This window comes from Carcharodon carcharias, chromosome 9 (assembly GCF_017639515.1).
Source record: "Carcharodon carcharias isolate sCarCar2 chromosome 9, sCarCar2.pri, whole genome shotgun sequence".
NCBI classification, from domain to species: Eukaryota; Metazoa; Chordata; class Chondrichthyes; order Lamniformes; family Lamnidae; genus Carcharodon; species Carcharodon carcharias.
In genome coordinates, this window is record NC_054475.1 from 102,148,889 (window position 1) to 102,161,927 (window position 13,039).

The 13,039-nt window shown below is 45.5% G+C and overlaps 1 protein-coding gene across 7 annotated transcripts in view; it reads right to left on the reverse strand.

Moving 5' to 3' along the window:
• Positions 1–13,039, reverse strand: part of si:ch211-274f20.2 (calnexin) — a 100,499-nt gene that overhangs the window by 10,929 nt on the left and 76,531 nt on the right. For all 7 annotated transcript variants that reach the window (XM_041196017.1, XM_041196015.1, XM_041196021.1 and 4 more), the window contains 3 exons: positions 11,002–11,083; positions 7,851–8,043; positions 4,313–4,502 (listed from right to left, as the gene is read on the reverse strand). In XM_041196017.1, coding sequence (XP_041051951.1) covers positions 4,313–4,502; positions 7,851–8,043; positions 11,002–11,083 — 465 coding nt within the window. The remainder of the gene's footprint in view (positions 1–4,312; positions 4,503–7,850; positions 8,044–11,001; positions 11,084–13,039) is intronic.

A 13,039-nucleotide genomic window follows, 5' to 3' on the forward strand; every position in this document is an offset into this window, starting at 1 on the left:
CTGGAAGCTAGAGCTTTGCTGAGTCTGAGTCAGATGACAAGCCTCTGGACCCGGTCATGTCACAGTTGCTGGAGCTGCAAAGGCAAGCTCGAGAACATTAGGAAGGGATGTCCGCTGCACTCCTCAGATTGCAAGGCACGATAGAGGAATCCATCCAGCTTCAGTCTGAGGTGACAGCGTCGACATGCCAACATACTGAGGTCAACACCGGAAGGATGGCAGCTGCCATGGAGACCTTGGTCCAGGACTTTGCTCCTGCACTGCTGTGCGGGCTCAACCCCATCACTGATTCCATAGTTGGCTTCCAACAGGGTGTACATGAGAGGGGTTCTGGGCAGCTCGATCTCACTCCAGCTACCCCTGCTCCTTCAGGAGTCAACCTGGGGCCCTCGGGCAACATTGGACTGATAATCTAGAGACCCATGGTAATGGTCAGGGAATCCGGGTTTGAATCCCATCATGGCAGATGGTGGATTTTGAATTCAATAAAAAATCTTAAAAATCTGAAGATGACCATGAAATGATTGTAGTTAAAACTCGTCTGCTTCACTAATCTCCTTTAGGGAAGGAAATCTGCCGTCTTTACCTGGTTTGGCCACCTATGACTCCAGACACACAGCAATGTGTTTGATTCTCAACTGCCCTCTGAACATGGCCAGCAAAACTTACATCCCATGAGCGATTGCTGCCAGAATGTAGTGGACAGGTGCCACAGAGTTCTCTCATTCTCTGTGCTCTCAGAACCTGACCAGCATCTGACCCCAAGTGCAATGTCTGATTCTTGTGTGGCCGAGTGCTATCTGAAGATTTATGGAGTGTCCTCACTGCATGTTGTCATAATCCTCCTGCAATCGAGCGTCTATTAGTGCCTCCACTGAGTCTCCATGACAGGAGCATCCTCACAGAGGGTATTCACGCTGCCATAAGCCAGACTGGAGTCACACGTTCACAAGTGCGATGTGAGGAACTATGGGGTCACCTCAATGCATGTCGTCATCATCCTCCACAAATCTAGCAGCTATGATGGCCTCCCAAGCGTGGCTGCCTCATATAGCCAGTGCGAGGGCCTCATACCCGTCATCGTCACCTCCAAGGGCCTCCTCACCCTCATCCCCATTGGCATCCCCCTCATCAGAGGAGACTGCCAGCTCTTCCATCTCCTCCTCAGCCAGCTCGTCTCCCCGTTGCAGCGCCAGGTTGTAATGGGTACAGCAGATGACGACGATGCATGACACACTCTGTGGACTATATGGCAGGGCTCCACCAGACCGGTCCAGGCACCGGAACCTCATCTTCAGCATCCCAATGGTCTGCTCTAACTAGTTGCGAGTTGCAGCATGAGCTTCATTATACTGTCGCTCTGCTGCAGTCTGAGGCCTCTGCATGGGTGTCATCACCCATGTCCTCTGCATGTAGCCCTTGTCCTCATGGAGCCATCCCTGCAGCTTCTGTGGACCTGTAGACTACAGGGATCTGTGACCAACTGAAGATGTAGGTGTCGTGCACACTCCCTGGAAACCGTGCATATGCCTGCAGGATGCTTTTCTGGTGGTCACACATCAGCTGCACATTCAACAAATGGAACCCCTTGCGGTTGATGTAGTTCGCCCTGTGTTGCGATGAAGATCTGAGCGCCACATGAGTGCAGTCAATCGCACCCTGCACCTGTGGGAAACCCAAGATCAGGACGAATCCAATCGCTCATGCATCCTGGCTGTCCTGGTCCTGGGTGAAATGCACAAAGTTGTGTGTCCTCGTAAAGATGGCATCTGTGACCTCATGGATGCATTTGTGGGTGGAGGTTTGTGAAATCCCACAGAGGTCACCTGTGGAGCCTTGAAAGGAGCCACTGCCATTGAAATTGAGCGTTGTGGTCACTTTCACGGCCACTGGCAGTGGATGCCCTCCATGTCCCCGTCGCACCAAATGCTGCAGCAGGTGGCAGATGTGACTGACCAGTTCCCTAGACAGGCGCAGTCTTAAGCGACACTGGTTTTTGGTCATCTGCAGGAATGAAAGGTGGCATCTATAGACCCTGGGTGTCGCTAGGCACCGGCCTGCAATGGCTCCCTGTGACTCTTGGACAGTGAGTGTGGGAGCCCAAGCCTCCCCTTCTTCCTGAGGTTATTGCTCCTGCCTCTGCACAGCCAGGAGCCTCAGTCACTCTCTCCTGTCATTTTCATGCTCCGTAGGCCATCAGGCATACAGCTAGTTCACCAGGCTCCATGATCCTGATGTACTCCTGCTGCAGGATGAAAGAGAGAGACACATGGTTAGCATGGGTGCACTAAGAACCTATCCTAGTGAAAAAGTGATGGCCCCTTAATGCTTTCTGGAGAGTGCTGGCCACCACTTGGATGGCCAGAGATTATTGAGCTGCATGGCTGCCGTGTTAGCTTGAACCATCGGGTAGACTGGTCCAAACTGGGATGCTGACATTGCAAGGAACTGTGAGCGCCTCCAGCAGTGACTGCTCCATGGCCAGCTTCCATAAGAAGTCTGTACAACCTTTGCAGTCGTCCAACTGTTCTGCAGTCCACTAAAATGCTCATGAATTTGCAGCCTGTGCTGGGGGTGCAGGGTGGGGGAAGCTCTGGAGAACTTGGTGGCACTTTGATGGCTCTGCATTGCTTGGGAGGGCAGATAAGCTAGGAGCCTGACCCCAAACATATCAATGTGGCTTGTGCCTGAACTGTCTCAGTTGCAGAGGAATGGTCACTTTATACAAGTTTCCCTAATGCGTGGCCACTCCCCTCGCTCACCCTAACCCCCAACCCGAATGCTTGTGTGCCATATTCAACAGCAGGGCTGCCCTTAACCCCCTTCCATAAGTCTCCTCAATGGCAGGATTGCCCTTAACTCCAACCCCCGACATCCCTGAAGCTTGAAGTCCAACAGGTGACCCTGGCAAGCGCTGCTCAAGGTTACTGTGTACTTATTTCCAAGCTCCCCTCAAAGTGCATGCCTTTTACGTGCCGGTGTAAAACAGGTTGGCGTGCTTTCCCACTGATATGGACGGATGATCCAAAGGTGGAGGGGACGATTCTGACGGGCTGGCCTGATAATGATATGCTGATGTATTACAATGAGCTTCCCAATGTCCGATGGCTGGAAACGCGGCCTGCCATTGGCGAGCTGAACGGACAATTGTGAACTGATTTCCCACCATCGTAATACTAATCACGCCATATTGTCTGCACACACCACCTATGACACCCGACGCCAGCGGGCATGAAAAATTCCACCCAGTGTCTATGAACAGCCGCTGGCTGTGCATTTTTTCCTTTCCATCCAGCTCTCTTTCCACAGTTGATAAACACTTTCAAAATTTGCAAGGTACGTGACTGGAGGAGGATCACAGCTGGCCCCCATTCTGTCTGGACCCAAGAAGCAAGAGCTTCTGGATTCTTATCAGGAGGCTGTCTGAACTTACCACATTCCAGTTAAGACCACCAAGACCAATTACAGTGCCTCCACCATCATAATGGCTGAGATTAGACTGTGAGACTGTACTAATTCCAGCAGAAACAGCCAACAGTTATTGATTGAAAATTGTTTCAATGGAGGGATGTTTCTGTATTCACTAATGGCCTCTAGTGTTGGTGGAGGATGTTTCTTTATTCACAGGTGGTCCAGTGTTGTTCTGATGTTGCTGTATTCACTGGTGATCGCTCATGTTAGTGTTTCTGTATTCACTGGTATGTAGAATGTTTCTATATTTCACAGGTTATTTCTGGTGTTGGCAGGAGGATGTTTCTGTATTTCACTGGTGGACTTGTGTCTATTCACTTGCAACCTCTAATGTTGATGGAGGGGAGTGTCTGAGTTTGCAGCTGGACTCTATTGTCAGGGAGAGGATGTTGCTGTATTCAATTGATGCTCTCTATTGTTTCTATATTCCATATTAGTCTCTTGTGTTGGGAGAAGGGTGTCCCTGTATTTAGAGTCAAGGGGTTAAGTCCGAATTTCCTGGTGGTCTGCGGGATTTTTTTCTCCATTCACAGTGGTTTCAAGAGTAAGGGAGAGTGGTATCAATTCAGGTGAGTGGGACTTCTTGGATGCCTCTTTCGAAGAGCTAGCATAGTCAGGGAAGGCCAAATGGTCTCCTCCTGTAATGCATCATTCTATGATTGCGTGGACAGAAAATTATCACAGAATTTCATCCCTTAGTGTTTTCTACTATTGATGTAAGGATGCCCTATTTCCTGATGATCTCAGTTGTCTCTGAAAGGTATGTCTCGATTCATGTGATCTTCACATTTTTGAGGGGATAGATATTCATTTACTGAACCTGAGTTTGTTTAATCCTCACCAGTCATGGGGCTTTACTGACTCTGGATCAGGTATTTGACGTCTGTCATCCCAGTCTTCAGGTTTTTGATGGTTAGGATCATCGATTTCTTTGGGAGGATTGACAGGAGGAGTCATGTCTTGTAGGAGACTTCCTTTGCTCACAGAGTTTTCATCTATTAGCAACTCAAAACTGTTATCAGGTCTCACAACTAAGCCAGTTATTTTTGAATTGTTGGTGTAGGGAGAGAGATAAAAGAGAATAAGTCAAAGTAAGAAGTTATTTTAAGTATAACAATTATGCATTACAGTATGCTAATATTATGATATGTCAATATATTACAATATACTAAGGTGCAATAATGAACCCCTCCTCAGAAATCAGTGGTATCTGTACTATAATCTGAATTTGCTACAGGAAGGTTGGCTCTGCAAATTGCCTTGAACACACTTTATATATTGCTCTACAGGTTAATTATTATTTTCACTTATAGCTATCTAGTGGAGATTTGCTAGATTGTTTAGTTACTATGTTCAGATGTGTTCAGATTAGTAGATTTGCCTGTTCTGTGTTGTTTGATAATGAACTATTTCATATTAATAAGGATTCTGAATGATTGCTATCTCACATAGGAAGCCTGCAAGATTCACTGTCATCCTAAACAAAAACAGAATTACCTGGAAAAACTCAGCAGGTCTGGCAGCATCGGCGGAGAAGAAAAGATTTGACGTTTCGAGTCCTCATGACCATTCGACAGAACTTGAGTTCAAGTCCAAGAAAGAGCTGAAATATAAGCTGGTTTAAGGTGTGTGTGTGGGGGGCGGAGAGATAGAGAGACAGAGAGGTGGAGGGGGGGGGTGTGGTTGTAGGGACAAATAAGCAGTGATAGAAGCAGATCATCAAAAGATGTCAACGACAATAGTACAATAGAACACATAGGTGTTAAAGTTAAAGTTGGTGATATTATCTAAATGAATGTGCTAATTAAGAATGGATGGTAGGGCACTCAAGGTATAGCTCTAGTGGGTTTTTTTTTATAATGGAAATTGGTGGGAAAAGGAAAATCTTTATAATTTATTGGAAAAAAAAAAGGAAGGAGGAAACAGAAAGGGGGTGGGGATGGGGGAGGGAGCTCACGACCTAAAGTTGTTGAATTCAATATTCAGTCCGGAAGGCTGTAAAGTCCCTAGTCAGAAGATGAGGTGTTGTTCCTCCAGTTTGCGTTGGGCTTCACTGGAACAATGCAGCAAGCCAAGGACAGACATGTGGGCAAGAGAGCAGGGTGGAGTGTTAAAATGGCAAGCGACAGGGAGGTTTGGGTCATTCTTGCGGACAGACCGCAGGTGTTCTGCAAAGCGGTCGCCCAGTTTACGTTTGGTCTCTCCAGTGTAGAGGAGACCACATTGGGAGCAACGAATGCAGTAGACTAAGTTGGGGGAAATGCAAGTGAAATGCTGCTTCACTTGAAAGGAGTGTTTGGGTCCTTGGACGGTGAGGAGAGAGGAAGTGAAGGGGCAGGTGTTGCATCTTTTGCGTGGGCATGGAGTTGTGCCATAGGAGGGGGTTGAGGAGTAGGGGGTGATGGAGGAGTGAACCAGGGTGTCGCGGAGGGAGCGATCCCTACGGAATGCCGATAAGGGGAGTTAAGGGAAGATGTGTTTGGTGGTGGCATCATGCTGGAGTTGGCGGAAATGGCGGAGGATGATCCTTTGAATGCGGAGGCTGGTGGGGTGATAAGTGAGGACAAGGGGGACCCTATCATGTTTCTGGGAGGGAGGAGAAGGCGTGAGGGCGGATGCGCGGGAGATGGGCCGGACACGGTTGAGGGCCCTGTCAACGACCGTGGGTGGAAAACCTCGGTTAAGGAAGAAGGAGGACATGTCAGAGGAACTGTTTTTGAATGTAGCATCATCAGAACAGATGCGACGGAGGCGAAGGAACTGAGAGAATGGGATGGAGTCCTTACAGGAAGCGGGGTGTGAGGAGCTGTAGTCGAGATAGCTGTGGGAGTCGGTGGGTTTGTAATGGATATTGGTGGACAGTCTATCACCAGAGATTGAGACAGAGAGGTCAAGGAAGGGAAGGGAAGTGTCAGAGATGGACCACGTGAAAATGATAGAGGGGTGGAGATTGGAAGCAAAATTAATAAATTTTTCCAAGTCCTGACGAGAGCATGAATTGGCACCGAAGTAATCATCGATGTACCGGAGAAAGAGTTGTGGAAGGGGGCCGGAGTAGGACTGCAACAAGGAATGTTCCACATACCCCATAAAGAGACAGGCATAGCTGGGGCCCATGCGGGTACCCATAGCCACACCTTTTATTTGGAGGAAGTGAGAGGAGTTGAAGGAGAAATTGTTCAGCATGAGAACAAGTTCAGCCAGACGGAGGAGAGTAGTGGTGGATGGGGATTGTTCGGGCCTCTGTTCGAGGAAGAAGCTAAGGGCCCTCAGACCATCCTGGTGGGGGATGGAGGTGTAGAGGGACACCCTGGTCCACTCCTCCATCACCCCCTACTCCTCAACCCCCTTCTATGGCACAGCTCCATGCCCACGCAAAAGATGCAACACCTGCCCCTTCACTTCCTCTCTCCTCACCGTCCAAGGACCCAAACACTCCTTTCAAGTGAAGCAGCATTTCACTTGCATTTACCCCAACTTAGTCTACTGCATTCGTTGCTCCCAATGTGGTCTCCTCTACATTGGAGAGACCAAACGTAAACTGGGCGACCGCTTTGCAGAACACCTGCGGTCTGTCCGCAAGAATGACCCAAACCTCCCTGTCGCTTGCCATTTCAACACTCCACCCTGCTCTCTTGCCCACATGTCTGTCCTTGGCTTGCTGCATTGTTCCAGTGAAGCCCAACGCAAACTGGAGGAACAACACCTCATCTTCCGACTAGGGACTTTACAGCCTTCCGGACTGAATATTGAATTCAACAACTTTAGGTCGTGAGCTCCCTCCCCCATCCCCACCCCCTTTCTGTTTCCCCCTTCCTTTTTTTTTCCAATAAATTATAAAGATTTTCCTTTTCCCACCTATTTCCATTATAAAAAAAACCCCACTAGAGCTGTACCTTGAGTGCCCTACCATCCATTCTTAATTAGCACATTCGTTTAGATAATATCACCAACTTTAACACCTATGTGTTCTATTGTACTATTGTCGTTGACATCTTTTGATGATCTGCTTCTATCACTGCTTGTTTGTCCCTACAACCACACCCCCACCCCCTCCACCTCTCTGTCTCTCTATCTCTCCGCCCCCCACACACACACCTTAAACCAGCTTATATTTCAGCTCTTTCTTGGACTCGAACTCAAGTTCTGTCGAATGGTCATGAGGACTCGAAACGTCAACTCTTTTCTTCTGCGCCGATGCTGCCAGACCTGCTGAGTTTTTCTGGTAATTCTGTTTTTGTTTTGGATTTCCAGCATCCGCAGTTTTTTTGTTTTTATCACTCTCATCCTAATCCATTGAGGGTACTTCCTCAATGATTGCTATCCCTCTCTTGGACCTGTTTCTGAATGCATTAGAATAATTAAGAGAATCATGTTACTCAGTGTATACAGGTGAGGGATTCTGTCGATGAAGTAACTCTGGAGGTCTATGTCTGGTTTCCTGGCGTGCTTCTCCTTGTATGCACCCGTCACTGGATCCCTATGTCTGAAGATGAAGTGCAATTTATAGTCCTGCCCGCACTTGTCTGGTCCAAACATGATAGTGTAGGGGGTTTTGTCAAATAATTTTCTCTGTAAAAACAATGTTAGAACTTATAAAGAACACAAGAAACCATTCAAGAGAAAGGGTCATTCAAATCATCCAGATTTTCCACATGTGCAGAATCCACTTAAACTATTTTGACTGTGTTTGTGTCTCAGTATCAAGCTGGTACCCATCTGCGCCATGAAAACATTGACAGAATGATATCAATGGTAATCAATGATCGACACAGTGTAGGATAATAGTAAACACTGAACTAGTCAGAGGTCAATATCCATAATCATCCATTGATATAGTCTGGGATCAATGGTAATCTTCCATTGACACAATGTGGGATTGATCATAATCACCATTTTTCCATTTGTTCATTGGTTCTGGGCATCACTAAAGTAAAGCTTGCTTTTATTATCCATCCCTAATTGCCTTTGAGAAAGTGATGTTTTCTTGAACTGCTGCTGCCTGTGGTGTAGGTACACTCATTGTGCTGTTAGGTAGAGTTCCATGATTTTGATTCCATGACGATAAAGGAATGGTGACATATTACTTAAGTTAGGAATATGTGTGACTTGGTGGAGAACTTTCAGATGATGGTGTTCCCATGCATTTGCAACAGGTGCAAGAAACGTTGTTGCGTTTCCACAGTGCATCTTGTAGATGGTACAAAGTGCAACCACTGCATCCTGGCAGCAGAGGGAGTGAATGTTTAAGGTGGTGGGGTGCCAAACAATCTTTGCCCTGGCTGGTGTTGAGCTTCTTCACTATTATTGAAGCTGCACTCTTTCAGGCAAATGAGAGTCAGAAGCTGAGTTACTCAGTGTAGAATATCCAACTTCTGACATGCATTTATAGTTATAGTATTTATGTGGCTAGTCCAGTTAAGCTTCTGGACAATGGTAACTCCAGGATGTTCATTGTAGGGGGTTTCAGCAATGATAATGCCATTGAATGTCGAGGGAGATGGATAGATTCTTTCATGTTGGAGTGGTCATTGCCTGGCACTTATATGGCATGCTGCCTATCAGCTCAAGCCTGAATGTTGTTCAGGTTTTGCTCCATGCAGACATGGACTGTTTCATTATCTGAGGAGTTGTGAATGGAACTGAATTCTGTGCAATCATCAACAGACATCCTATTTCTGATCTCATGATGGAGGGAAGGTCATTGATGAAGCAGCTGACAATTGTTAGGCCAAGGACACTATCCTGAGGAACTCCTGCAGTGATGTCCTGGGGCTGAGATAATTGACCTCCAACAACCACAATCATTTTCCTTTGTGTTAGATATGACTCTAGCCAGTGGAGAGTTTTTCCCCAATTCCCAATGACTTGAATTTTACTAGCTCTTTGATGCCACAGTTGGTTAAATGCTACCTTGATGTCAAGGGCAGTCACTCTCACCTCATCTCTGGAATTCAGCTCTTTTGCCCATGTTTGGTCCAAGGCTGGAACGAATTCTGTAGATGAGTGATCCTGGCAAAACCCAAAATGAGTATTGGTGTGCAGTCTATTGGTGAGTAAATGCCACTTAATAGCACCGTTGATGAAACTTTCCATCATTTTGCTGATTATTGTAAATAGACTGATGCGGAGGTAATTGGTCAGATGAGATTTGTTTTGTCTTTTATGGACAGGACAGACCTGTGCAATTTTTCACTTTGTTGGGTAGATGTTGGTGCTGTAGCTGTACTGGAGCAACTTGGCTAGTAGTGTGGCTAGTTCCGGAGCATGTGTCTTTAGCATTATAGCCGGGATGTTGTCAGGATCCATACCCTTTGCTGTATCTAGTGTGCTCAGCTGCTTCTCTATATCATGTGGAGTGAATTGAATTGGCTGAAGACAGGCACCTTAGATGTTGGGGACCTCAGGGGGAGGCCAAGATAGATCATCCACTTGACACTTCTGGCTCAAGATTTCTGGCAAATATTGCCGTCAAGTCTATTGCGATCATGTGCTGGCCTACCCAATCACTGAGGATGGGGTTATTTGTGGAGCGTTCTCATCTCATTAGTTGTTTAATTGTCCACCACCATTCAGGACTGGATGTGGCAGGACTGCAGAGTTTAATCTGATCTGTTGGTTATGGGATCACTTAGCTCTGTTTATAACATGTTGCTTCTGCTGTTTAGCATGCAAGTAGTTCTATGTTTTAGCTTCACCAGCTTGACATCTCATTTTTAGGTATATTTGCTGCTGCTGCTCCTGGTATACCCTCCTACACTCTTCATTGAACCAAGATTGATCTCTTGGCTTGATGGTAATGGTAGAGTGAGAGACATGCCATGTCATGAGGTTACAAATTGTGGTGGAGTACAATTCTGCTCCTGCTGATGGCTCACAGTGCCTCATGGGTTCTCAGTTTTGAGCTGCTCGATCTGTTGTGAATTTATTCCATTTAGCACAGTGGTAGTGCCACACAGTACAATAGACGTAGTCTGGATTTAATAGTGACCTACTCCGCATAGTCTGGGATTGACGGTAAAGACTGATCAATACAATCTGGAATTGATGCTAACCATCAAATAACAGTTGAAGAGTGACTAATTACCAACCGACATAGTCCAGGATTAGCAGTAATCACTAACTTCGCCTAGGAAATAGTAACCACCGAGTTTGATGACCTCCTTTGGTTTGGGCAGGTGAGTGGTCAGCACACTGAAGCAGCAATAAGATTCACAGCCTTGGTGATTGTAGTTCCTTAGTGTTTTGCACCATTGCTAGTTGTGTTGAGGGTCTCTGGGAAGTTAAACTACTTCCACTTGTGCCACTACTACCTACTACATGGTACAACAGCTTGCATCTTTATGATACTTTTATGTAGAAAAAAATCCATTAAAACATTATAGCTAGAGAGAAACAGCAAATAAATAAATAGTTATTACCCCAGATGATGTTCTTTCTGTATACCTAGCTATATTCAGCAATGATATGTCTCCCACGACAGTGCACACAAAAGAATGTAAACCTTAACTCCTCAACAGGACAACTTACCAGGTCGAGCTGATCATCTACAGAGAGAAGCTTCAGATATGCACCTCCGCACTGGATTTCATTCTGGAAATGTACTTCGTACCTACAGGACAGAGTGAGGATGGACATCAGTTCATCTAACTGCAGTGATGACTCTGTCTGTTCTTTGTTTTGTTATTTAATATTCTTCTTCCTTTTTCTGTTCCCCAGTCTCCACTCATTAAACACCATTCACTAGACAGGAGGGTAGGTTGAGGGCTCTGCCAGTGCATCTCTCTAACTTCCTGCTAGGAGGTACAAGAGAATGGCCAGTAATGAAACTTCCTGTGATATTCTCTGTCTCCTTGTGGAGAAGTGTCCACCTCCAGTCAGTGACTCCCATATACCAAGTTTCTAATGTTGGTTGCAGCATGAGGACACATGGCCACAAAGCTGAACATTACCAATAACTGCAATGATATAAAATCCATGGAATCATATAGTACAGGAGGCTATTTGGCCCATTGTATCTGTGTTGGTGCTTTGAAAGAATAATCCAAAAAGCCCCACCCCACGTCCCCATTATTTCCTGGATACCCAGACAATTTTTTTACCACTTCAAGTATTTGTCCAATTCTCTTTTGCAAGTTACTATTGCATCTGCTTTGATCACCATTTCATGCGTGCATTCCAGCTCATAACAATTCACTGCATAAATGTTTTTCCTCATCTTTCCTCTGGTTCTTTTGCCAATTATCTTAAAACCGTATCCTCTGGTTACCCACTCTTCTTCCATTAGAAATAGTTTTTCTTATTTGCTCTGTCAAACTCCTTCAAGATTTAGAACACCTGTATCATGTATTCACATAATCTTTCCTGCTCGAAGGATAACACCAATTTCTCTAGTACCATTCTAATAACTCTTCTCTGCACCGCCTCAAAGCCCTTGGCATCCTTTCTAAAATGTGGTGTCCAGAATTAGACACAATACTCCATCTGGGGCCTAACCAGTATAAAAGTTTAGCATAACTCCCTTGTTTTTGTACTCTATGTCTCTATTTATAAAAGCAAGGATTCTATATGTCCTTTTAAAAGCTATCTCAACTTGCTGACGTTAAAGACTTGACACAGAGACCCCCTGATCTATCTGTTTCTGTACCCCCTCTAAAATTGTACCATTTACTTTATATTGCCTCTCCTCCTCCTTCTCAAACTTCATCTGCCATGTGTCTGTCCATTTCACCAGTATACGTCAGCTACCATCCTCCTCACTGTTCACTACATTTGCGAATTTTGGGTCAACTGCAAACTCTGAAATTATGCCCTCTAGCCCTCTATATTCAATACATGGGAGCACCAACAAATTCATTGTCATATCATCCAAAGTCTCAACAAAATGGTGCAAGTTAGCTGATCTTGGTGCTGACACTACAATTAGCCTCAGTGTCTGTAGGCTAAGGAGGGGGATATGTGATACAGCTCATGCTTCTGATAACTATCAACATCCTTGCTGGAAAGTGCCTATGCATGGACATTGCCCAGGGCAGGAACACGCTCATTGTCTCCAGCAATGATTGAACAGCCTGCTAATGTACAATGCTTTAACTCACAAATAAAGAATGATCCATGATTTAGATAGGAGATTGAACCATTTTATAAATAGTTTCTGAAACCAGATGGAGGATCTGAAAATATCTGCTGAAATTGGTGACATTTAAGATTCTGGAATAATATCCGCCTTCATTGCATATTGTTGCACCTTTGCAAATGGACAGTTCTTACATTACAATGAAGAGATAATAACGCAGTCTCTGGTGTTGCTTCAGATGTAGGAACCATGTGTAACCACGTCTGTCTAACCAGAGGCCTATTCGTGTGTGATGCAATGAACATGCCAAGAGCTAATGCACGAACTGGGCACAAAGCTAGTTAAATCTGCAGACTCAATGTAAATTAGGCAATTGATGCACAAACAGCACTTAATTTCAGTTGTCCTTTTGCAATGGATCCTTTAAAAGAAGCCTAACACAAATATTAAAATATTCTTCCTTGATGACTTTTTCATTGTAATAGGACTGCG